The 27,748-nt window shown below is 41.7% G+C and overlaps 1 protein-coding gene across 13 annotated transcripts in view; it reads left to right on the forward strand.

Annotated features, from left to right (window-relative positions):
* TRAK1 (trafficking kinesin protein 1) overlaps nt 1–27,748 on the forward strand; it is a 203,285-nt gene that overhangs the window by 64,004 nt on the left and 111,533 nt on the right. Inside the window, exon 1 of one of the 13 annotated variants that reach the window (XM_033930392.1) lies at nt 5,301–5,625. The exons of 11 other annotated variants lie outside the window; for them this stretch is intronic. In XM_033930392.1, the coding sequence (XP_033786283.1) occupies nt 5,517–5,625 (109 nt within the window). In that variant the 5' untranslated portion in view covers nt 5,301–5,516. Of the gene's footprint in view, nt 1–5,300; nt 5,626–14,320; nt 14,354–27,748 lie in introns of those variants that run through there. One more of the 13 variants, XM_033930395.1, reaches the window with a different exon arrangement.

Genomic DNA, 27,748 nt, shown 5'->3' on the forward strand with positions numbered 1-27,748 from the left:
GTATGCGTGTGATAGATTTGTTAATTTGTGTTTTGGAATAGCTAAACCTATTTAATAATATTTGGTGAGCTCTGAGCATATACAATGGTGTGTTCTAAAAGGGTCCTCTGTATGCAGTCATGAATTCTGTAAACTGTGGAATAAAGCCATTGTACTGTGAATTCTGATTAATTTTTTTATTCTCGGCAGAATTTGGGAGGGGAGAGGGGTGAGAAAGCAAGACTTGGTATGTAGCAGAAGGCTAGGTATACAGGTAAAGAAAATGTATTGTACAGTCTTGTTAAGGAAGAATAAAAAGTCTTGTGATTTTTTTTTTTGTGTGTGTGTAGTTGGTGATAGTAGGGGAATTAATTTCTCATAATTAGCTGTTTCTTGGTTGAATTTTTCTTTATGTAGATGGAGCCTGATGGTGATAGCTCTTTGTGGAAATTAATTCTGTACTGGAATGACTTTATAAAGTAAAACAGTTATACTAGAATAACTGGATGGATTTCTAGTGCAGTAGGCACATCATTCTTGAACATGTGGGCTGTTTATCTCTAATCGCGAGATCTGATGTAGAGAGCCTCATTTACATTTTTTTGCTCTGCCTCCCCTCACTCTGGGCTGTCCTGTGATTCCTCACTTTTACTCTCTACACTCGAGATGGTAGGAACCTGTCTGTTCTGCTCGGGTTTATTTTTCCTTTAATTTTAGGTTTTTATCAAGTCATGATTTGGTGCTGCAGAGGATCCCAGTAATAGGACATCTCTGGATAAAAGAGAACACACACTCAAAGGGCAGTAGTCTGTAGCCAAGAGGCAGTCTGCTTTGCAGGGCACCTGCTTGGCCAGCCTGCATTTACATTCTGGGAGCTCAAGGACTGTTCCCTTGGGAACAAGGCTTACTCCAGGTTTTATCCGTAGAGAAAAAAAAGGAGTTGATCGTGGAGAGCAATCTGCCTGGTTCTTCAGGTGCTTGGAAGCTTACTTCAGGGCAAAGCAATATAGAAACATAGAAACATGACGGCAGATAAAGACCAAATAGCCCATCTAGTCTGCCCATCTGCAGTAACCATTATCGCTTTCTCTCTCTGAGAGATCCCACGTGCCTATCCCAGGCCCTCTTGAATTCAGATACATTTTCTGTTTTCACCACCTCTTCCGGGAGACTGTTCCAGGCATCTATCACCCTTTCCATAGAAAAGTATTTCCTCGGATTACTCCGGAGCCTATCACCTCTTAACTTCATCCTATGCCCTCTCATTGCAGAGTTTCCTTTCAAATGAAAGAAACTCGACTCATGCACATTTATATTACGTAGATATTTAAACATCTCTATCATATCTCCCCTCTCCCGCCTTTCCTCCAAAGTATACAGATTGAGATCTTTAAGTCTGTCCCCATACGCCTTATCACGAAGACAACACACCATTTTAGTAGCCTTCCTCTGGACTCCATCCTTTTTATATCTTTTTGAAGGTGTGGCCTCCAGAGTTGTACACAATATTCTAAATGAGGTCTCACCAGAATCTTATACAGAGGCATTAATACCTCCTTTTTCCTACTGGCCATACCTCTCCCTATGCAACCCAGCACCCTTCTAGCTTTTGCCATCACCTTTTCAACCTGTTTGGCCACCTTAAGATCATAATATACAATCACACCCAAGTCTCGCTCTTCTGTCATGCACATAAGTTCTTCACCCCCTAAACTGTACCGTTTCCCTGGGTTTTTGTAGCCCAAATGCATGACCTTGCATTTCTTTGTATTAAATTTTAACTGCCAAATTTCAGACCATCTTCAAGCTTCACCAGATCTTTCTTCATGTTATTCACACCATCCAAAGTGTCTGCTCTTTTGCAGATTTTGGTATCATCCGCAAAGAGGCAAATCTTACCCGACAACCCTTCAGCAATATCATTTATAAAAATGTTGAAAAGAATAGGCCCAAGATCAGAACCTTGAGGCACACCATTCGCAACATCCCTTTCCTCAGAGCGATCTCTATTGATCACTACCCTCTGTCGACTTCCACTCAACCATTTACTGACCCAGCCCATCACTTTGGGACCCATCCCAAGGGCACTCAGTTTATTTATCAGATGTCTGTGTGGAACACTGTCAAAGGCTTTGCTAAAATCTAAATACACCACATCTAGTGCACATCTTCTATCCAATTCTCTGGTCACCCAGTCAAAGAAATTGATCAGATTTGTCTGAAAAGACCTACCTCTAGTTTTCTTGGAGAGTGCAATGGTGCTAGCCTATGTAAATCTGCAGAGAAGGCACCAAGAGTGCTCCACTACAGCTGGAGGCCCAAATGCTGTTTCATTGGGTGGAGATCCACCTGTTGGCCCTCTCAGCAGCACATGTAGCAGGAGTGGACAACGTGCAAGTGGATTTCCTCAGCCAGCAGATTCTGGATTCCAGAGAATGGTCTCAGGAAGCATTCAACAGCATTGTGAGTCGTTGGGGGCATTTGATGTTCAAACTCATGGTGTCAGCAGACAACAAGAAAACGGCTCGATTTTTCAGTCGAAGATGCCTTGGTACAACCTTGGATGCCTTGGTACAGCCATGGTTACAGGCAGGGCTTCTGTATGTGTTCTGTGTATGTTCCCTCTGTGGCTCATGACAGAGACAGTCCTATGATAAATAATGTCACAACAACATAAGAATAGCCTTACTGGATCAGACCAGTGATCCATCTAGGCTAGTATCCTATTTTAATGGAGGCCAATCCAAGTCACAAGTACCTGACAAAAACTCAAATAGTAGCAGCATTTCATGCCACCAATCCAGGGCAAGCAGTGGATTCTCCCATGTCTGTCTTAACAGCAGTTTATGGACTTTTCCTAAAGGAACTTGTCCAAACCTTTTTAAAAACCAGCCACATTAACCGCTCTTACCATATCCTCTGGCAATGCATTCCAGAGTAAGCTCTTCTGAGCAGGGACTGTCTATTGCAGGGGTGCCCAAAAGGTTGATCAATATCGAGCAGTCGATCGCAAAGGCAACGCGAGTCGATCGCAACTCGCGTTGCCTTTGCATTCTTTCTATTCTCCAACGCCACAATAGGCCAGCAGCAACTTCAGAAGCGCCAGGCAAGCCAGCCTCCCCCCCCACCCCACGTTAATTCTGACGTCGGAGAGGAAGTTCCAGGCCAGCCAATCGCTGCCTGGCTGAGCAGAAAGAAAGGGTAGGGGGTAGGGAGAGAAGAAGGAAAAGGGGGAGGGAATGGAGTGAGTAGGGTGGCAGGGGGCAGGCAGGGAAAGAGGAAGAAAAAATTGGACTCATGGAAGACAGATATTTGTTGGGGAATGAAATGAGGTCTGGAGGAGACGAAGCAAGCAGGAGGCAGAAAGGAGGGAATAAATATTGTATGCACAGTCAGAAGAAGAAAGTGCAACCAGAGACTCATGAAATCACCAAACAACAAAGGTAGGAAAAATGATTTTATTTTAAATTTAGTGATCAAAATGGGTCCATTTTGATAATTTATATCTGCTGTCTATATTTTGCCATATGGCCTCCTTTTCACTAAACCACAGTAGCGGATTTTAGCGCAGGGAGCTTATGAGCGTTGAGAGCAGCGTGGGGCATTCAGTGCAGCTGCCTGCACTAAAAACTGTTATCGTGGTTTAGTAAAATGGGAGGGGGTATATTTGTCTATTTTTGTATGGTTGTTACTGAGGTGACATTGCATAGAGTCATCTGCCTTGACCTCTTTGAAAAAAAACCCCGAATATAAATGATAATTAATATTTTCTCTGCGTACAGTGTGCTTTGTGTTTTTTAAAATTTTATTGTTGATAGATCATTTTGACTTGGTCATTTTAAAAGTAGCTCGCAAACCAAAAAAGTGTGGGCACCCCTGGTCTATTGTATGTTAAAATGTACAGCGCTGCATACGCCTTTCAGTGCTATAGAAATAATAAATAGTAGTAGTAGCAGCTTAATTATTCTCTGAGTGAAAAAATATTTCCTCCCATTGGTTTTAAAAGTATTTTGATAGCAAGGGAAATTCCATTGGTGGCTGGTGCACCAAGCATGAGTTAATCCTTAATCAGGAGCTGTGAAACCTTCATAATTCCTTCCTATGGATTATTTTATTTCTTTTTTTTTTTTTTTTTTTTGTAGCTCCTAATCTTGCTCCCCTGAAATGATTATAATGTTAATTTCTTGTAGCTGTTGTGATTGTTATACTTGTTTTTCTATATCATTCAAGTGTTCTTGGGTATAGTAATCTTGAAAACGTGTTAAATTAGAAAAAAAAATGAAATTGATGGCAGGTTGTAACAGGATTTTCAATAGTGTGGATGCCTCATTTTCTGGTAGATTTAAAAGTACATCGGATGTGTCACTTAACGTATATGGAAAGGCATTACTTTCAGGAACTGGTTTTCTTGGGAAGAGATAGTCAAGCATTGCTATTGCCCATCTGGGCCACATCTTAGTGCTTTGTTTTCCCTTGGGCATAAGTATCTCTAGTAGAGAATGACACGGTGACAAAATTCATCACCGTTCCCGTCCCTGCGGATAACCGCGGGAAATAAACCCATGTCATTTTCTAGTGTCTATTTCATCTTCTGTCCTTCTACACCAGCATTCTTCAAAGCAAACTTGCGGGTCAGTGGTTGTGGCCATTCATACTGTGATTCTTCCCTCTTTCCTTAAAGAATGACATGAAGATGGTTTCCCGCGGTTATCCATGGGGACGGGAACGGTGATGAATTTTGTCACCATGTCATTCTCTAATCTCTAGCATTGGCCTTGGGTGCTTGTGTTTAGTTATCATGGTTCAGTTCTCTGTTAGATTTGTGAATGAGGCTGTACAGTTGTCTTTTGAGTATTCTGTCCTTCACACAGTTTTCTACTCTGTATGTGGCTTCTTTCAGTCTCTGAATTATTTGTAATCTCTAGAAGCCAAATTTACAGTCCTGATTGCATTTCCTTGGAAGCTTTATTAAGAGCACTTATAAAAACTAATACCTGCAGGGTTAATGTATAATTGACAAAGGTGACTTTGCAGTACTTTGGAAAGCATACAGTCCCCACCCAGATCTACCAGTACCTGTTTCTTCAGTTGCTATGAAACCTTTCAGGAAGCTACCATTCACAATGTACCCAGGGGCTGCGAGGAAGTGAACAATCATTAACCACAAAAATTAAGCAAAGGCCAGGTCCTGCAGTAATCAAAATCATATTTATTCAAAATATTTCTTTAACCAGGGGATGTTTATTGAGTCATGGTGCTTAATTGCAGCATTCTGCTAGTGCCTGGGAGTGACTCCCTCAGTTCCCGTACCAGGTCAGAAGTGCTGAAGGCAGTGGTTATGCACACAAACAGCCCGGTGGCACATTTCCTGCAGATATGTGACTGTGGCTGCCCAGGATGGTGGCTTTGTCAGGGGGAGTCCTCAGTCCCTTGACTCTGGCTCTGATGCAACCCCACAGAGATGGTGGGCCTCCCTCCTTTCCAGGACTAGGATGTGGTGATCTGTTTTTATTTCTCACACTGGAGTAATTATCAGAATGTCCTTAGTGGACTCTGTAAATGATGAAGAAAGCTTTGAATATGATTGTGACAGTGATCGCAGGGAAGTGCAAGATACCACCGAACAGTTGGATTTTATGGAAGAAGGTAATATAAGCATATAAATTAATAAAATAAAAAAACCTCTTTATATGTAATTGAAAGAAAGGATGCATATGATGTTACATCTGTGCATACATAGAAACATGATGGCAAATAAAGGACAAATGTCCCACTCAGACATGACAAAATCCTTTTTTTTCCTGTATGTGTGCTTACATATATATCATGCATAAAAGAAAAAACAGTTTCGATGTTAACAGTCTGAACATTCGATGTTAATATTCTGGAGATGTTGTGACTTTATTTGTTTTTCAGATGTTAAGAGGACGTTTTAAGTCCTGCTCAGGTTATTTTTGGTTTCTAGTTTCTGCCTTTTCTGCCTTGGTGACATTAGGCACTGAAACAAATGGCCTCTTTTACAAAGCCGCGCAGCAACGGCCCCGAAGCCCTTTAAATCTCTATGGGCTTCGAGGCCGTTAGCGCAGCGCAGCCGCTAGCGCGGCTTTGTAAGAGAGGCCGAAAGTGAATGTTTTGGGATGAGGAGAGGCAGTGCAGCTTTCTGGAGAAAATAGTTGACTCAAATATCATATTGTTTTACTTGATAAGTTTATGTGGCAGAACTTCATTTATTCATTGTTTTGAATCACTCTGTTCAGTTTCCTACAGTATTTGAAGCTGGTGTTTTTACATGAGTTTCTCTGCATGATTAAAACCTGGACTGAACAATAGAGTTAGTCTAAATTTGATAAATACTCGGAAATACTAATCTGTTAAGTTATTGTTCCAGTACTTACTAATCTGGCAGCCTGTAAGGCCCATTTAAAAGTCTACCTTTTTGAGAGTGTTTTCGACTCCTTATTCCTCTTACATTGGGTTCTGCATCCCCTACCCTCTATATCATGTCATGTGTGTCCAAATTAGATTATAAGCTCTTCCAAGCAGGGAACGTCTATAAATGTCAAAATGTACAGCACTGCGTATGCCTTTCAGTGATAAGTAATAATAATAAAGCTTTATTTATATCCTGTCATACCGTTTCAGTTCAAGACAGTATACAATCGCAGAAAAGTACAAAGTGGATAATGAACTTTTTCGGTTCTAGACAGTATGCGGTAATAATAGTAATGCTGTTGGGCTTACTTGAATAGAATATATAGACTTTCAGTGTTGACAGGGTATGATTTTATGATATAGTGGTTTGTCTGCTGAGATTGCCCCAGGTTCCAAGCTATGCTCTTTTTAGATTGGATGGTATCAGCATGGTCTTTTGGAAATCTCTTTACTAAGAATTTGTTTTTTAAGCACAGTGGTCTGATAATGTTTGTTGGTCATATTATGCATTGGAAGCCTATTTATTTACTGAGGTTTACTGTCTTAATGGCAGAATAGGATTTACTACGATGGACCTCTGGCAAGTAACATGCTACAAACAGGGTCACAGACTCTCCCTGAAGGCAAAGAGAGCTCTAACCTAGAATGACCCCTAATCACAAACATGTAGAGATGCCCATCACTGTAGCAATGCATATATTTTTTTATCTCTACAAACTTGTGAATCCAAGTACATTAGACTCCACTCCCACTGCCATAATCCTATCACTTCCCGCATCTCACTAACACTTCGGCAGAATGCAATTATCTTTCCCATCACCTCCCACCTCAAGCAGCATAGTTTTGGTGGTTCTCAAAAATTGTCAATAATATATACAATACAGTTCACAAGCAATACATCATAATGCTATAACCACGTTCATAACTATTCCTCGTTTCATTCAACAGAAGTTGCCAGCTCATGTGGTTGTCATTACAGAGGAAACTCAGCAGAGCATACGAGATTAGCAGTATAAGAAATGCTGCTTGCTTTCTCCAGCTGAAAAACATGTATGGAGCAGGGAGGTTGCAGAAGAGGGAGGGAGGAGGGTAAGGAAACAGAGAATTTCTGGGCCTTAGAGGTGGAGGAGAAGGGAGAAAAAAACAGATAATTGCTGGGCCGTGGTGGTTGAAGGGCAGGGAGAGGGTACAGGGAGTTGCTGGACGATAGGAGTGGAAGAGGAGGGTATGGGGAGGGACATAAGAATTGCCGCTGCTGGGTCAGAGCAGCGGTTCATCATGCCCAGCAGTCCGCTCATGCAGCAGCCCCTAGGTCAAAGACCAGTCCTTAACTGAGACTAGCCTTACCTGCGTACGTTCTGGTTTAGCAGGAATTTTTCTAACTTTGTCTTGAATCCCTGGAGGGTGTTTTCCCCTATAACAGCCTCAGGAAGAGCATTCCAGCTTTCCACCACTCTCTGAGTGAAGAAGAACTTCCTTACATTTATACGGAATCTATCCCCTTTTAACTTTAGAGAGTGTTCTCTCATTCTCTCTACCTTGGAGAGCGTGAACAACCTGTCTTTATCTACTAAGTATATTCCCTTCATTATCTTGAATGTTTCGATTATGTCCCCTCTCAGTCTCCTCTTTTCAAGGGAGAAGAGGCCCAGTTTCTCTAATCTCTCACTGTACGGCAACTCCTCCAGCCCCTTAACCATTTAAGTCGTTCTTCTCTGGACCCTTTCAAGTAGTACCATGTACTTCTTCATGTACGGCGACCAGTGCTGGACACAGTATTCCAGGTGAGGGTGTACAGCGGCATGATAACCTTCTCCGATCTGTTTGTGATCCCTTTCTTAATCATTCCTAGCATTCTGTTCGCCCTTTCGCTGCTGCCGCACATTGCGCGGACGGCTTTATCAACTTGTCGACCAGTACTCCCAAGTCTCTTTCCTGGGAGGTCTCTCCAAGTACCGCACCAGACATCCTGTAGGCATGTATAAGATTTTTGTTACTAACATGCATCACCTTACACTTATCCACGTTAAACCTCATTTGCCATGTCACAGCCCATTTCTTGAGTTTGTTTATATCACGTTGCAGGTCTTCGCAATCCCCCTGCGTCTTCACTATTCTGAATAACTTCGTATCATCTGCAAATTTAATCACCTCACTCGTCGTACCAATTTCCAGGTTGTTTATAAACATGTTGAAGAGCACGGGTCCAAGCACCGAACCCTGCAGCACTCCACTCGTGACGTTTTTCCAGTCTGAGTATTGTCCATTCACCCCCACTCTCTGTTTCCTACCCGTCAGCCAGTTTTTAATCCACGTGAGTATTTCACCCCGATTCCATGGCTCACAATTTTCCGAAGTAGTCATTCATGCGGAATCTTGTCGAACGCTTTCTGAAAATCAAAATATACAATGTCAACCAGGTCAGCCTTGTCTATCTGCGTGTTTACTCCCTCGGCTTCCAGTATGTTGTGTATATCCTCTTCGCTAAATACAGACGCAAAAAATGTGTTCAGTTTTTCGACTATCAAGTTTCAAGTTTATTCGTTATTTGATTGATCGCCTATCACAATTCCTAAGCGATTTACATATACAAGGAATACATGATAAAATAATAACAATAATATAAAAAAATAAAAATCATTTAAAAACTAGACAGATTACAACAGGAAACACTGGGATAGAGGGGAAAGAAATACAATTTATAATAGGAAAGGAGGAACCGCTAAGGGTAAAATACAAAAGGAAAGGGAAAACAAAATAATTTTTGGAAATAATATACATAGCTGACTAGAATGAAAGGGAGTTATAAAGAGCAATTGGCATTTCAATTAAATATTGAAAGCTATGGCTTTGTCTTCCTTTAGCACTCCCTGGAGATAGAGAGAAGATATGCTGAGCTACAAGGGTGTAGGAAGGGAAAGGGAGGAGAGTTATTTGGCATGGTGGAACCATGTAGGAGAGACCTAGAAGGTATCAAGGGGATGAAGATGAGGATCGTGAGTTCACAGGGTAGAAATATAGAAATGGAAGTAGGTGAAAGAGAACAGAATAGGTGGTTAGGAAAGAGTGAGACGAGAGCTAGGGGTGAGAAAAGAAGATGGACAAGTTAATAGGTAAGTGAAATATAGGTGAAGGACTGGAGAGTAAGAGGAAGAAATTTGAATGGGCAGACAAAAAAAGAGAGAAAGGGAAAGTTGCAATATGGGGATGGAAGAAGATAAAAGTAGAGAAAGAATAAATGGATAGCTCCCACTGGAAAGCAAGCAGAAAAGAGAAAGTGGGACCAACATGTTTGCTAAAATAAATTGCCCAGACAACAAAGGTAGAAAAAAATATTTTATTTTGAATTTATTAGCTTTAGAAAATGTGTAACACAGATGTCTGTATATTTGTTCAGTAGTTGAGGAAATCAATTTCTGATTTTATTTCTCCTATGTTGTGGTGCATGCCTAGTTTTTATTGGGTTTTCTGTTTCAATTTTTATCTTTATATTTCTATTTTAAACCTGTGATCCCTTGTTCTGTATTTGGTGAGGGAATGTTTGTGTTTTGTGTGTGACTGAGGTGTGGTATTCTGTTTGCATATAGTTTTTCTGTATAACTCTGTAGCAGTCCTTCTTGCTCTGTTTTACCAGTAGTACGTGTATTGATGTTTTAGGGCCCTGTGTAATATTTATAGTGCTGCCTAGTTTTAGGTTTACTTATATGTATTTTGAGTTAGAATCTTTACAGGTTTTGTATTATTTCATAATATGCCTGGTAGTAGAGAGATTTATATTGCTGTTACTCAGATGACTTGAGAAATGTGCTAGTTATGATGTCTTTCTGTTGTTGGGGGAAGATGGGGTTTTGTGGATGTAGAACATGCTTACATTTAATTAATAAGAACTGCCATATTGTGTCATTCATCAGGTAGGATCCGACTGGAATAAAAATATTGAGAACCACTGATCTAACAGGGTTCTTAATCTTTAGAGGATATTCATACTGCCCAAATTACCTGTCCTCTAGGTTCAGGCTGAGTTTGTTGTTTTTTATCCATTCTTGAGTTGCTGTTAGACAGGCAGTCAGTTTACTTAAAGCTGTGGATAGATCTGGCTCACTGGATATGAGTAATTGTACGTCATTGGCATAAATATATAATTTTTTTGTTCATTAGCTGAAGCAGCTCAGCTAGCAGCTTGATGAAAACATTAAATAAAATAGGTGACGGTATGAATCCCTGTAATGAAGCCTAGATTGCTTGCCTACTGTGTTCACAACCTGAGTTCAAATCCTGTCCTGGAATTTCTGTCTAGTAGCCAGCTTCTGGCCAACTAAGCCATCTATTCCCTTTTGGTTGGTAAATGGATACTGAGAATTTTTTTTTTTTTTTTTGGGGGGGGGCGGTATAGATGACTGGGGAAGGCAATGACAAATCATCCCACTAATAGTTTGCCAAGAAACCATCACACAAGTTGCAACCCCCCATAAGGTGTTTTTTTTTTAAGTACTTGTGTCCAAGGATATGGATTCCTGATAACTCACAGTTTAGTGTCCAAGGTGATGAAATGCTGTTACTGAACGGAACTGCTTATTGTCTGTTTGATTGGTAGGATTTGAACCATGGAAACAGATACCTATGTTCTTCCAAGGGCCACTGAGAAATCAGCAACATTAGTATTGAGGCAGATTCCCTGCCTTTGGTTTCTTTGGAGATTGCCAAGTAGGGATACAAGAACTTTTTGGTCTGTTCTAATGTATGTATGTATTTCTGCCTTTATAAAGAGATTCACCCGAGGTGGTGTACAGCAGGTGCAGTTTAACATAAAACTTACAATTTTATTTACAGCATAGCAATAGTAAAATAACCAAACATTTTCATGCTCCTCACCTTGAGCAGCAGGATGGCAAAGTGAGTGTTAAATTGAAAACAATAAAGTCTTCTTGAGGGGAGAGTGGACTAAAATATTAACTTAAAAATGCTGGAAGTGAACGATGAGGAAAAGGAAAGAAAAGAGAAGTACTACTATTACTACTACTACTAATAATAATAACAGTTTATATACCGCAGTTCCGTGAAGTTCTATGCGGTTAACAATGATTAGAAAGATGCTACAAATTGAGTGGAACATATATAGTTAAAGATTAGTGGCTAACAGTTTACGGAATCAGATTTAGGGGACAGATTGTGATGGGAGCTATTGTACAGATTAGTTACCTAAGTAATTCAAGAACAGGTATGTTTTTAGGTGTTTCCTAAATTCACCATAGTTATTTGCGGGTATAATTAGTTTTTCCAGGTCTTTGCCCCATAAGGCTGCTTGATACGATAGAAGTTGTTGATGGTGTCTCTTAAATTTACATCCTCTAGCTGATGGGGAAACAAACTTCAGGTGTGTACTTCTCTTATGTCTGTTGGTTGAGAAGGAGAAGAGGTCAGTTATATATTTAGGGGCTAGACCGGATAGTATCTTGAAGCAGAAACATCCCAGCTTGAACTTCGCACGTGCTTCCATTGGCAGCCAGTGCAGGAGTCGGTAGGAAGGGGTTATGTGATCGGACTTCTTCAACCCAAAGATCAACCTGACTGCCACATTTTGTACCAGTTGTAGTCTCTGCATGTTCTTCTGGGAGATTGCCAGATAGTCAATGTTACAATAATCGAGATGGCTTAGTATTAGGAATTGTACCATAATTCTGAATGATGAAGCGTCGAAGTATGCTTTAATGGACCTAAGTTTCCAGAGAGTAAAAAAACCCTTTCTGACTTGGGAGTCCACTTGGTCTTTCATGGTTAGGCCTTGGTCCAGTATTACCCCCAGAACAAGGCTATATGTCGATAAAATTGACAATTTGAAAAAATGGAATGGCAGAAAGGTCAAGGTTATCGGGGCTGGCAGCAATGTTGTCTGAGCCCTGAGGCAGAGAAACAAAAGAAAACCCTCAGAGCAGTGTCCAACAGGCTGGTGAGTACCAAACCCAACTAGTAGAAGAGGAGGCACCTTTCTGCAGCTGCACTGTGATGAGTGGACTAGCGCTGGTGGAAGAACTGACAGAGGAAGGAAAAAATGAAGATTAGGGGAGGTCAGCGGGATGAGTGAGTACACAGGGGAGGGAGAGGAAGAGGCGGATAGTGTAAGGGTGGTTGAGAACATCCATGCCCCCCCACAACCCCAAAGCACCTACATACCTACACCTAAGTTTAATTTCACTATTACATGCTAGGTAGTTGTTCTCTCCAGCTCCTTTTCCCCTTACATACGCACATCTGATTTACTTAAAGGATTGCTAATTCAAAATACGGCGACCAAGCTGATCTTTGGCAAAGGCAAATTCGAACATATATCCCTGCTGTTTGCTAAACTACATTGGCTTCCAGTATTTGCCAGAATGCATTTTAAATGTACTTGTCTCATTTTCAAACTCCTATTTCGCATCTGCCCTCTACTAACTCCTTTATCTTGGATTGCCAAAAAACACGGTCCGGTTAGAACTTAATTTATCATTCCTCCCTCTATGAATTGCTTTGTCTCTTCTAACGAATTGGGTAAGTCCTTCTCATTTAAATTAACTCAGTTATGGAACAATATTCCTTTGCGACTAAAAGACTTGAGTACTCTTCAAATTTTCCGCAAAAATTTATAAACCTGGTTATTCACCTTAAATTACTGTAAATCGAGTCGAGCTTTATTCTCATAAAGATGACATGGTCTATAAATTTAAGTTTTAGTTTAGTTTTTGTGTGTCATCTTGGTCTGTATTTTGCCTTTTTATTTCAGTGTTTGTATGTTTATATGTGTTTTAAAAATTGAGCTGTACATAAGAACATAAGAATTGCTGTTGCTGGGTCAGACCAGTGGTCCATCGTGTCCAGCAGTCCGCTCACGCGGCGGCCCTTAGGTCAAAGACCAGTGCCCTAACTGAGACTAGCCTTACCTGCGTACGTTCTGGTTCAGCAGGAACTTGTCTAACTTTGTCTTGAATCCGTGGAGGGTGTAGAACAATTTTGGATGTTACATACAGCACATAAAATTGTAATGAAACACTTCTGTGGACTCACTGCAGCACCCCTTCACACTCACACATATCCCACCACCTCAAACTCTCATACATGAGCTATACTCCCAAAACTTTTTGCCCTACACTTATACATATTCAGCATCTCCTTGGTGGCACATTCATACACCTCACTGTTGCTTCAGGCGGACACACAAAGCAGACGAAGCAAGGGATTCTCGAGCTTTGCTGGTTTCCTGGAACAGCCTGTCTTGTCTCTTGTCAGATACCTGTTGGTACAGCAGGACCTCCATTTTGTGCAGGCCTCATATGTGTTAAGAAAGGACAGGGACATTAATTGCTATATAGACTCCCCTTTCAGGTTTAGTCCTTTAGCTAACAGTCTTAAGATTCCCTGCGTATTGAACAAGTAATTCAAGTTAATGATCTATAAGCTTTCTTACATACCAGGCTATCTCTCTGCTACTATCTATTGGATTTCCCCATCTTATAAGAATGAATGCTCAAGAGCAGCACTAAAACCACTGGATTTAGCATTTAATTGTGAGCATGTTATTTTATTACCGAGATCATCACATTCTGCAAGACTCTTAGAACAGCATGTAGACATTAAGGATGCATGTGATCTGGGGCTATGTAGATGCCAGATTCAGTGGGAAGCCTTTCAGGTTTAAGAAAATTAGTGTTTTATATAGCAGATGCATCCGATGCTCTTTTTTTTATGACAGTTCAGATTTTTTGTGAATGTAGTTTTTACAAGATAGCTTTAACTTTTCTTTTAACACGGCATACGTGTTAAGCTTCTCTTTGATATGTTTTAGACATGCTGCAAGATTGGAAGTGCCAATTAGTAGTGATTGAGGAGATGCAAAACTAACAGATAAATGGAGGGGGAAGTTTGATAAGGAGAAAGAAGAATGAAATTGACTTTGGAGACCGTTGGGGTGAGTAGGGGCATAAGAGCATTGAGGTAAAGTGAGTGCTGAATAAATTGAGGAGTAGTGGGGGAAATGGCTGAAGATGGGACTAGGAGTAAGGGTGCAAGGATAGAGCTGGGTAAGATTTGGTGCTACTGGAGTCAGTAGCCAGACGGTCTAACTGGCAACCATCTATGGCAGGGGTGTCAAAGTCCCTCCTTGAGGGCCGCAATCCAGTTGGGTTTTCAGGATTTCCCCAATGAATATACATGAGATCTATTTGCATGCACTGCTTTCATTTTATGCTAATAGATCTCATGCATATTCATTGGGGAAATCCTGAAAACCCGACTGGATTGCGGCCATCGAGGAGGGACTTTGACACCCCTGATCTATGGGAAACATATTTAAAGTTCTGTTTACAGTAACATGTAACTTGGGGAAGGTATAGTAAAATGTGCAAGCTAAGATTAAATTAGTCTGAAGCAAGGTTATGGATGTTTCTGTAACTTGAGAGATTTAAGATAAAAGTTAAAATTTTAACAAAAATTAATAAAACAAAAAAAATTGAGAGAGCTGCGACTCTGGACCCATATACTTCTGCTTATCAATATCGCATTGTCTGATTTTGAGATGTCTTTTGTAGTATTTCATTTGTTCCTCCTCTTTGGGTACACCTCCCCTGGCTCGCCACAAGGTACAAGCAGTGCTGGCAGCCATCCTATTTTTGAGCTTTGTCTTCAGGGAGAGTCACTGACCCTGCTGTGTGAATGTTACTTTGTCTTGTGATATTTTAACAGAAGAAAGGATGTAAATAACTCACATTACCCACACCTCGTGCCATGCTATAATGCTTGATAATAACCATGAAGGATTGGCTTTGAATATATAGATAGGAATCCCACCCTTAAAGTATTAATGCTTAAACAAAACAAACCCAAACCCTTGTTCTGAATGTATAGGGGGTCAGTATTCAAAGCCAGTTAACCGAGTAAGAGCCCCTTGTTTGCTTGACTGGCATTGAGTGGACCCCAAGGAAATATTCAGCAGTACTTAACCTTGATAGAGGGAAGTTCAGTGGCATTTAACTGAGCATACATGAAAATCACTGCCTTCTACATTCAAAAATCAGTTCTAGAAAGAGTGGAGCAGCTCAAGAACTGGCTGATAAGGCTTCGACATCCCCACCAGCTGTTTAAAGGGGTGCTACAGTTCTAGAGGGAGTCTGATCCCAAAGTGGGAGGACCCAGGAACCCAAGGCACCCCCCCCCCCCCATGATTCCTCGTAGTCCTCCATGATTGACCTTTAGAGAAAATAGTGAGGATCTGATTCTTTTTTTTTTTCCTTTTGACATTCCTTCCAAGCAATCTGATTTTAGCAATACACCCCCTGTACCTTTAATCATACACCCTTTTATACCTTTTTAATCATACCCCCTTGTACCTTTTTTTTATCATACCAAGTAATCTGATTTTAGCAATCTGATTTTTAGATTTTATAGATCAGATGTCTCACTGCAATTTCTAGAAGGCCTTAGACTGGCATTATTTACCAAAGAATAGTTGCTGCATGGCTGCAGAAGTACTAGGGACAACGAAGGGTTTGGGGAGGAGAGTCTGTTGCCTATGGACTCCAGTAATTGAAATCTGAGCCTGCGTACTGTATCAGTTGGTCAAAAGCATAGTTAGCTATTCTCAGAGCTTAAAATATTTCACTATGCATGCATTTAATTATGAAAAAATATTGATGGCTTCAGTGAAGGATGAATTAGTATCTCAGACACAGTCCCAGTTCTGTAGGGAAATGTTATGTTCTCTTAGGCTTCCACAGCTGGTGTCATGGTTGTTGCTGTTTTCCGGGTCTCACCACGTCTGGGTAGGTAGAACCAACGTTTCAGCCAGAAAACAGCAACAATAATGTTATGCTATGTTATGTTAATCCATTTTTCTATTTTGCCTTTACCTATTTAGTTTAAAGTCGGATTACATTACAAGAGGAAGTTACAATTTACATTTTAACACGGACATTCAATAGGGTTGCTAGTATAGGTAGATTAGTACAACTATTAATCACAATCCCAGAGAAAAGCCCAAATCTGTTTAGAATCAAATCCATCCATGCCTATCCCTGCTGGAATAAAATCCATCCCTGCCCATCCCTGCAAGTAATCTACTCTGTCCCCAGCCATCCCCATAAAATTCAGACATAGGACTACATTCACTGAGCCCACAGATCTGATCCGATCTGTGGCCAGGGGGCTTATTCATGAAGCGTCCTCATGCAAATTATTTCAATCGGAGGCACGCCTCAAACCAACCACTTGGATCGCTGAAGAGCGATCCCGACGCATGCACAGACCATCTTAAGAACATAAGAAGTTGCCTCCACTGGGTCAGACCAGAGGTTCACCGCGTCCAGCGGTCTGCTGCAGCGGCGGCCCATCAAGCCTATGACCTGTGAAGTGGTCCCTGACTATTCCTATAACCTACCTCTACTTCTATCTGTACCCCTCAATCCTCTTATCCTTTAGGAATCTATCTAAACCTTCCTTGAACCCCTGTACTGTGCTCTGGCTTATCACAACCTCCGGAAGCATCTGCGCATGCTCAAGGCCTTCTGGATCTCACCCTCTCCGAGATTCTCATGAGAATCTCGGAGAGGGTGAGATCCAGAAGGCCTTGAGCATGCGCAGATGCTCAAGGCTCAGCAGCAGACCGGCGGCAGGCACTTTTATCACCAGCGGTGCAGGGGTAAGGACAGGGCCAGTCGGGGAGGGGGGGGGAAGAGGTGATAGAAGCGCCGGTGGCCTCGGGTGGAGCAATACTGTTGGTTCCCGCGGTCGGATCGGGTCGGGTGGGGGCTCGCAAATCGAGTCAATGCTCGGTTTACGAGTCAAAAGTTTGCTGAGTGTTTTGCTCGTCTTGCAAAACACTCGCAAACCGGGTTACTCGTAAACTGAGGTTTGACTGTACTTGAATACTGGAGAAATAAAACCATAAATGTATTTCCTTTTCTGTTGAACAGAATTCAAAGAACACAATGTAAAGGGTCCCTGTGGAGAAACAGAGGGAGTATGGAAGGTGTACAATATACCATACAAGTTTTTATAAAATTTTTAATACTAAGGGACTCCTCAGTGTGGGGTCATGAGCTTTAGAGAGCACAGTCTTCCAAGGATGCAAAGCAGCTCCTACGCTCAGAAACCAGAAAGAGAGTAACCCCTGTCTCTTAGCCGCACACCATCATCGCAAGTCACTAGTGCACTCCAAAAAAATTATAATCTAAACAAAAAATCATAACCTTCCTCATTTCCATGTCTCCAAAAATACTTTAACACGCAGGCGGCCCTTAAACCATCTGTTAGAGAAACAAAAATGCAATAGAGAAAAAAAATTATCTTGAAGTAATGCTGCATATATGTAATCAACCAGAAAATCATTAAGAAGTGGTGTTCAGTGTTTCCACCCGCAAAAGTGTCTTGCGCTTGAGAAATAGGTTCAACTAAGCTCAGTTTCAGGGAGCAACCCCTTCTTCAGGAACCTCGCTGTCAAACTAATGATGTTATAAAGCTTCAAAAAGAAAAATTCAACAACACTATTGCTCTGTAATATCTAATGCTTCCAGTTCAAAGGGGCATTGTTTATTTATTTTCCTTTTCTTTTTTTTTCCTTGCTCTTCCCTCCTCCACCGGCAGCAGATCTTTCCCTCCATTCCCATCACCCCACTCATGCAGCATCTCTTTTTCACTCCCTTCCTAACCTCCCAGCTCGTGCAGCACCTTGTCTTCCCTGCCTTCCCAACCCCTCCCCCCACCCGCACTGCATATGTTCTTCCCTCTACAGCGGGAGCTCCTCCACCTGCCTCCTCCACGGCCACTGTAATTTTAAATCTTCAGACAGACAGCAGCGGCAATGAGATGAACCTGCTGCCGTCAGCTGCCCCAGAAGTCTTCATTCTGCAGCGACTTCCTTTTCTCATGTAGGCGGGGCACTGCAGAATGAAGGGTTCCGGGGCAGGCCGATGGCAGCAGGCTCACCTTATTGCCACTGCTGGCTGCCTGAAGATTTAAGTTATAGTGGCTGAGGTAAATGGGGAGAGTCAAGAGAGCCACAACTGATTTTTCTGACCTCCAACCGCAAATTGGGGGGATGCCATAGCCCCTGTGCGCCCACCTCCAAGTTCCGACATCCATACTTCCCACACACGGGTCTAGCCACACTTGCTCTCTTTAGGTTGATAGCAGCGTTCCTTCCTGTACATGGCCAGTGGTTAACGAAAGCCTTCCCTCTGACACATTTTACGTCAGAGGGAGGGCTTCCCTCTCTTGCAAAATACATCAGAGGTAAGATTTCTGGGTTAGCCGCCGGCCACTGCTGATGGCCTGAAGAGAGTGAGTGCGGCTAAACCTGAAGGAAGATAGTACACCCGTGGGAGCCTTGATCTAATCACTCCCATCCCTTTGGGATCCTCAAAGTCCTGGAGGGAATCCCCATGGATTCCCATTACCCTTGTTCTTGTGGAGCTCTCATACTGTAGAAATGATTAATAGTAGTAAGTTGGCTCTTGCTATATGCATCTCAGATCACCTGGTCTTCCTTGGCGAATCCCCTCCAACTAGTTGCCAGACCTGACCTTCTTAGCTTGTAATTTGAGTAGGGATCCTCCAGGTCTAGTGCTATTGTGGATATAAATGGATAAATAAGAGTTTCCCAAAATTTTTGATGTCACAAAATCTGTGGCCTCTGCTGTGAATAAGTTTGCATGGGGGATAATGGCAGTAACAGGTACTGTGGGAGGGCCAAGAATGACCAAACTGAAGAAGCGTAGGCCACTGGGGACCTTGTGTTTTGTAAGAGATTGTAGTTAACAGAAAGTATGATAAGCACTAATGTAGATCCTTAATGTGATCTCTCACTTTCTCTCTCTGGATACTGCAGAAGGAAAAAAAAAAAAAAAACCAAAACAAACTATGGCTGATTTACAAGAATGGAAAAGTGCTGCAGATAATTCTGGCTAGCTCTGTATTGTCTGTCCTTGGTTTGCCCTTTTTCCCTACAGTATAACATCAGCAGACTCCTGCTGGTTGAAGCTCATCTGATACTGGAAGAATCTGGAAAACATTTTAGTATGTGGAGAAAACTTAAGACAGGGGTAGGGAGTTGGGACTTGGGTGGGGACAGTTAATTGCACTCATTGGAACTTCTGCAGAAGGGCTGTAGGTGAGACTGCCTGCTAAGCTTTTTTGGTAGCAGAAAAATGCTGTCTAGAAAGCTACAGGATAAATTGAGATACCAAGTTTTATTCCATGTTATAGTAGATGCATGCATATAGTAGATATCTGAAGATCCATCTAATGTGTCTTAATCTCTGCAAAACTGATAAATGTCCAATAAATTTCCTGAAAAATCTCCAGCATGCAAATGAAAGAAGATGGGCTGCACTGAATCGAATAATGTTTCTTGAACATCCATATCTGTTTTTTTGTGAAACAGTTGTTCAGAGATGGGCCCCAGGCAAAGCACACACTGCTAAAAGACTATGGAAGACCTTGTTTCCAAAAGGTCTACCTGTAGCAAAAACACTTTTAAAAATAATGTTTACTGAAGTTCAAAGTTTGTAGGTTGATTTTTGAAAAAAGGAAATCATTTATCTGATAACTCTTCTTTTTTTTTTTTAACTAAATCAGAGAAGTATGATATAACGCTTCTTTTGAAGTCATCCTGAAGCATTTTTGCCCAATATTTATCTGCAATGGCCCTGGCAGGATATTATCGAATGATAATTTTTCCTTATTGAGAATATGCCTGCTGCCCTTGAAGTAAGAGAGTACTACACTGAAAGAGAGAATGTTATTTCAGCACTTTTGGCAGGCGGCACTTAAGCCATTGATCACTCCTTAGGTGTGTCTTATGATTAGTGATGCTAGAGAATGGACAATTGAATCCTAAATAAACCCGAAAAAATGGGAGAAAAAGTAAAACTCGAGCAAAGAAAATCTCCCAAGCCCCAAGGCGGAAACTGAGATGAGAGGGAGAGACCACGTATAGAGAGGAGAGAGTAAATACCACTCGAAGAAATAAATATTAAAGTGAAATTTTCAAATATATTAAATATTTGAGAGAGCCCTCAGTCACACAGCCATCCTCCAGTCCCCCAGAGGTAACGGCTGTCACTGGTTTGCACCCAGAAAGGTGTCAACTGTGAAACATCCCCGGGCTCTCTATGAGTTTTTAGTGATAAATAACACAAAAGTGCAAAGGAGTGCAAACAAAATCAAAACACCCTCTCTACAAGTAGTCTCTGCCCCTGATCCAGGGGGGCCAAACAAAAAAGTTCAAGTGTCCAATTTCAACAAAATAAAACCAATGGAAGATACTTAGCTTCTCTGAAAAAAAGCAGCCAGCAGATAACCAAGCATCCTACGGGACTCCGTTTCGGGGGTGGACACCCCCTTCTTCAGGAACGGCTGACACTGAGCAAAAGCCCCAAACTCATCGGGTTGTAGCAATTTGGCGATATATTTATAACATACCATACTTTTTTTAATGGGCACAGATGCTGTGCGTGTGTGGACTCCTTTCCCCCCCCCTGTTCTCCCCACACTCCACTTGACACCTTACACGAAGATCCCCCCTCCCACCACCCCATTAACAAGACCCCAAAAGACAGTCCTGGTGGACTGGGAGAATCATCTCAGAACCCTCCCAGCACAAGCACCCTTTTCCCTCCCCCATACCTCATTATAGAAGTCAGGAAGAGGGATGCCAACTCCCTCTTGCCAGCAGGCCTGCCTATTCAAAATGGTGGGCTTTCCCCTTCCCGGTGCATCGGGGAGGAGCCTAAGGCCCTGAGTGGTTTGGATACCTTAAGCCTTAAGCTCCTCCCAGTGCATCCCAGGATGGGAAGGGGAATGCTTGCCATTTTGAAGAGGTGAGCCTGCCAGCAAGAGGGAGTAGGCATCTTTCTTGCTTGTTTTCATTAGAAGGTACAAGGGGGGTGGAGTCCGGGCAGCAGTGGCTGAGGCGGGAGGGAGTAGGCATTCCTCCTTCCAAACCTTTCCTTTGGTGTTGGGGGGACTATGGATGGTTGGGGAGGATTGGTGGGAGGAAGGGAGGCATGGGTGTGTTGGTGGCATGGTTAGGGTGGATATGGTGGTGGCTAAAGCAGGAGTGAGTGGGCATCCCCCCCCCTGCTGATTCCACACCCGGATGGGGGGGGGCAGGGCTTGGCATGGAGGTCTGGCATGACTTTCTTCTTTCCTTCTTTTTTTTTTTAAATGGGCACAGATGTGCATGTGTAATACGTATACAACGTCTGCACTCATTTAAAAAAAAAAAAGCTGATTTTCCTGCCCCAAAGAGCTGAGCAGCAGGGGAAGCCCTAAAGCATGGGGGCTTCAGGGAATCCCTATGGCTCAGTTGATTGGGGAAGGGAGAGCAGCTTGACTGGAGGGAGTAGCTCTTTCTAGCAGTTGCTCTTCTGAGCAATCACTAGGCACAGTTCCTCCACCCTGTTACTGATCATACTCTGCACAAATAGCATGTCTATAATTTGCATGCTATTGTGCTAAGCATTACTAGTAAAAGAAAAATCGCTCCCACCATGGTATTTTTTTTTACTATGATGTTAGAGCTTTGTGCATCTGGGCCACAGTGTTCCTATCATTAAGGTGAGGTGAGGGTGTGAAGTCTCCAGCCAGCAAGAATGCTATTTTGCTAACCCCGGTGCCCCCCTCATGCTCCCTGCAGAGCTGAAGAAATGTGGTAACCAAAGGAAACAGTGCTTTGAAGTGTTGTTCAGAAAGAAATTATCTTGTAGGTTATGCCTGTGCTGATGGTTGTTAGGTTGGAAATTTGATTTGCATGTTCTATTGCAATGTTTACATTAATAACACTACTTAGAGGCGTGTTCTTTTTAGAGTAAATAAATACTATTCAATCTTTCTTTTTTCTCTGTCATTACAATGAAGATATTCATTGTTCTCCATTTAATATCCCTTAGTTGCCCTATTTATTTTTTGTGTTTGCTAAACTTAATTAGTTTTAGTGTATTTAGTTAATATTTTACATCATATCCATTCCTGTTTAAAACCAACAAAATGATTATGTTCCCTCTTTCCCCCCCTGATTTATATATAATTCCAGAGTCTCTCTTAGGGGTCTTTTACTAAAGCTTAACCCATGCTAAATGATAAGAAGCCAATTTTATACCTATGGGCTTCTTTCCATTCTCTGTTCCTTTTCTAGTTCTGCTGTTTTTTTTGAGATGCAATGACCAAAATTGCACACAGGTACGACTGCACCGTGGAGCGGTGTCAGGTCAAAGGCGCACTGCGACAAAGGCGCACCCAGACAATTGAGCGCAGCGCGCACCGCCGCGCCACTCTAAATTACTGTTTTTAGCGCTCCGACGGGGGGGGCGTGGGGGGGCAACCCCCCACTTTACTTAATAGACATCGTGCCGCGTTGTGGGGGGTGTGGGGGGTTGTAACCCCCCACATTTTACTGAAAACTTCACTTTTTCCCTGTTTTAGGGAAAAAGTTCAGTTTACAGTAAAATGTGGAGGGTTACAACCCCCCAAACCCCCAATGCCGGCGCGATGTCTATTGAGTAAACTGGGGGAATTCCCCAACAAAACCCCCCGTCGGAGCCCCTAAAAACTGTAATTTACAGCGGTGTGGCGGCGCGCGCTGCGCTCAATTGTCGGCACACGCTTTTGTCTTTCGCGCCGTTGTCTATGAACCCCGTGGAGCAATACAAGGGCATTATAACATTCTCATCTTCGTTTTCCATTCCTTTCCTGATAATTCTTAACATTCTATTTGCTTTCTTAGTGGCTGCCGCACACTGAGCTGAGGGTTTCAACGTATCCTCAACAATGACACCTAGATCCTTTTCTTGGGTGGTGACCCCTAACATAGCTATAGTTTGGATTCCTCTTTCCCACATGGATCACTTTGCACTTTTACACATTAAATATGATCTGAAATTTTGATGCCCAGTCTCTCAGTCTCGCAAGGCCCTCTTGCAGTTTTTCACAATCTTAACAACTTTGAGCAACTTTGTGTCATCGGCAAATTTCATTATCGCACTGGTTATTCCCACCTCTAGATCATTGATAAATATGTTAAAAAATAGAGATCCCAGAACACGACTACTGGGGAACCCCACTGTCTACTCTTCTCAATTGAGAATATTGACTATTTAATCCTACTGTCTGTTTTTTTAAATCTTTTTTTTCAGTTCAAAAAGTTTTTTTTTAATATTTTCAAATATGAGAACAGTACATTAATATAAATAGCTGCACACAAGAAGTCTGATACGTATACAACCATAGTAAGATAGGTAACCAATACAGGTAAAAAAAAGGACATATGTGGATGCAACAATTGCTCTTTCTTGAATACCATCACAACCTTTCTATCCTATACATGGATAACATTTCTGCTATTAGTATTGGATTCTATTGTTTTTTCTGCTTCAATGTACTACATTAGATGTCCTTGAAAATTATCTCCTTAAATACCAAAGGTCTAAATAATCGTATCAAATTGAAAAAAATAATGTCTTACTTAGAAAGAGTTTTTCCCCAGACATCATATTATTACAGGAAACCTTACCTTAATTTGGTTTTTTTAAAATCTTTTAACCAGTTCTTAATCCATAGAGGTACTTTAAATCCTATCCCATGACTTTCTGATTTTCTCAGAAGTCTTCCATGAGGTACTTTGTCAGATGCCGTATGAAAATCCAGATACACAATATCAGTCCTGCTCACCTATACCCACATGTTTATTCACCCCTTCAAAGAAATTTAATAGATTGGTGAGGCAAAGATATCTAAACATAACATAGAAACATAGAAACATGACGGCAGAAAAGGGCTATAGCCCATCAAGTCTGCCCACTCTACTGACCCACCCCATTAAGTCTGAGTACTAATGACCAAGTTCCTTAACTCGACCCTCGTAAGGATCCTACTAGGGCATCCCATTTATTCTTAAAGTCAATAACGCTGGTGGCCTTGATCACCTGCTCTGGAAGCTTGTTCCAGTGATCTACAACCCTTTCTGTGAAGAAATACTTCCTTATGTCACTATCGAATTTCCCTCCTCTGAGTTTGAACGGATGCCCCCTTGTGACCGAGGGTCCCTTTAGAAAGAAGATGTCTTCTTCCACCTCGACACGTCCCTTGATGTATTTAAATGTCTCAATCATGTCCCCCCTCTCCCTGCGCTCCTCTAGAGTGCAATTTGTTTAGTCTTTCTTCGTACGAGAGACCCTTGAGCCCCGAGATCATCCTAGTGGCCATCCGCTGAACCGACTCAACTCTAAGCACGTCTTTACGGTAATGTGGCCTTCAGAATTGCACACAGTACTCCAGATGAGGTCTCACCATGGTTCTGTACAGTGGCATTATGACTTCAGATTTGCGGCTAACGAAGCTTTTGTTGATACATCCCATAAGTTGCCTTGCTTTGGATGAGGCCTTCTCTACTTGTTTGGCGGCCTTCATGTCTGCACTGATGATTACTCCCAAGTCTCTTTCTTCTGAAGTCCTAGCTAGTGTTTCTCCATTTAAGGTGTAAGGTATGCAAGGATTTCTGCTACCGAGATGCATAACCTTACATTTCTTAGCGTTGAAGCCCAGCTGCCATGTCGAGGACCAGTTTTCCAACGTAAGCAGATCCTGCGTCATACTATCCTGCAGATTGCTTTCACTTACTATATTACATAGTTTGGCGTCATCAGCGAATAGAGTTACTTTACCCTGAAGCCCTTGGGTCAAGTCCCTTATGAATATGTTAAAAAGGAGCGGACCCAGGACTGAGCCCTGTGGCACTCCGCTGGTCACCTCCGATGTCTCAGAGAGGGTGCCGTTGACCACCACCCTCTGACGTCTTCCACTCAGCCAATCATTGACCCATGCAATTAGTGTCTCACCTAACCCCATCGATTTCATCTTGTTTAATAGTCTACGGTGTGGGACGCTGTCGAAAGCCTTACTGAAATCCAAGTACACCATGTCCAGAGACTCTCCCGAGTCTAGCTTTCTTGTTACCCAATCAAAGAAGCTGATAAGATTGGATTGGCATGACCTACCCCTAGTGAATCCATGTTGACTAGGATCCCTTAGATTCCCCTCATCCAAAATTGTATCTAATTTACATTTAAGTAATGTTTCCATGAGTTTACACACTATTGATGTGAGACTCACTGGTCTGTAATTCGCAGCCTCCGCTCTGCAACCCTTTTTGTGCAGAGGAACGACGTTAGCTGTTTTCCAGTCCAGGGGGACTCTCCCCGTACTTAGGGAGAGATTGAAGAGCATGGTTAACGGTTCCGCCAGGACATCGCACAGCTCCCTGAGCACTCGTGGGTGCAATTTGTCTGGTCCCATGGCTTTGCTCACCTTGAGTCTTAACAGTTCGCTGTAAACATCAGCTGGTGAGAACCCAAAATTCTGAAATGGGTCTTCCTTGCTTGGCTTTGCTTCCAGCTGTGGCCCGTGTCCAGGTGCCTCACAGGTAAAGACTGAGCAGAAGTAATCGTTCAGTAGTTTGGCTTTTTCGGAATCTGTTTCCACATAAATCCCGTCTGCTGTTCTAAGGCGTACTATCCCGTTTGTGTTCTTCTGCCTGTCACTAATATACCTGAAGAAGGATTTGTCCCCTTTCTTAATGTTCTTTGCTAGAGTTTCTTCCACTCGAAGTTTGGCCTCCCTGACTGCTGTTTTGACCGCTGCAGACCTTGTCTTGTATTCGATGTTAGCTTCTTTCTCCCCGGTGCGTTTGTATGAAAGAAATGCTCTTTTCTTGTCCTTGACTAGGTGTGAGACCTCATCAGTGAACCAACGGGGTTTCCTCTTTCTTTGTTTGTTTACCAATTTTATGTAGCGGATAGTTGCTTCGTGTAGTGTCCTTTTCAGTGTTGACCACATAGCTTCCACATCATCCGTTATTTCTTGAGCCTGTAGCGTCTGATGGACGAAATCACCCATGCTTGCGAAGTCAGTGCCCCGGAAATTGAATAACGAACCTCTATTTGGCTTGGTATAGTTCGATCAACATATATATCAAAGCTATTTTGAACCTCGGTGGAGAAAATACTAGACACATTTGTTTTTTTAATTTGCTTTGCTATCTTTCTTTAAGAAAAGGTAGGTCTAAAAATTAAATTTTAATTAGGCATTTTTCTTGTACCAGCTGCACCTCTTACTATTATGAAACTCCAGCATGACTAGAATTTCTGTACCATTTAAAGGGTGGTTATACTTGTCAGATATATTTTCTGTCTTATTAGTTTGAGCAATAAAGCAACATCTTAAAGAATAAATAATATTGTAGTGACCAGGCTTATTTATGCATCTATTTTTACATGTGTGTGTCTGATATATGAGAGAAGTGTATCAGTTTGAGTAGAAACCGAAATAGTTTACCTACCGTATACTGTATATTCGACTATAACTGCACTGGTTACCTATGCAGCAGAGAGTACAATTTAACACATCCAGGGGAGGGGAGGGTGGGGAAGGGGTGTATCTTTCATGTGACTTTATTCTCTGATGAAAATGTTGGTTGGGTGATGGGGGTTTATTGTTGTATTGATACTAATTGGTTATGTCTATTTGTTTATTTTTTTTTTATAATCTTTATTCATTTTAAAATAATTTCAATAAGTGAAGAACAATAAATAAAACATTTACACTATAGACATCACTTAAAATATTACAAGATTCTTACAGATCCCCCCACCCAAATTATTCTTTATCATTCAAGTATCTATAAACTTAACATAATTCCGTAATTCACTACATATTTTAAACATAAAATTATACATTTATCCACTTAGACATACTGTATTTAAAACTTTATAAACCACCCTTCCCCCATCCATAATAATAGTTGATTATAACCCTTATATTCCTTCCACCCTCCCCCCTCCCTCCCTGGATGTGCAATTCTTCTAACACCAAAAATGTATAATTATATTAAATCTACAAAAGACGTCAAAGGACCCCATATTAGATTAAAGTTTTTAAAATTCCCTAACTGATCAGCTCTCATTTTTTCATATTTATATATTTGATATAAACTAGCCCACCAGAATGCAAAATTGAGACAATCCCAGTTTTGCCAGTTACGTGTAATCAATTGTATAGCTGTACTTGTCATAATTAAAAAGAGACTTCTTTTATATTTATCTAGGGGATCTTTGATATACAAAATAGTACCACAGATTACTACTTCATAAGCTAAAGGAATTTCAGATTCTAAAATATTAGTAATATGTCCCTCAAATCAATTTCCAAAAAACCAGTATCTTAGGGCAATAAAACAGTAAATGATCCAATGTTCCTATGTCTAGATGACAGTGCCATCTAGACACTGTCATCTAGACATAGGAACATTGGATCATTT

This window comes from Geotrypetes seraphini, chromosome 2 (assembly GCF_902459505.1).
Source record: "Geotrypetes seraphini chromosome 2, aGeoSer1.1, whole genome shotgun sequence".
Taxonomy (NCBI): domain Eukaryota; kingdom Metazoa; phylum Chordata; class Amphibia; order Gymnophiona; family Dermophiidae; genus Geotrypetes; species Geotrypetes seraphini.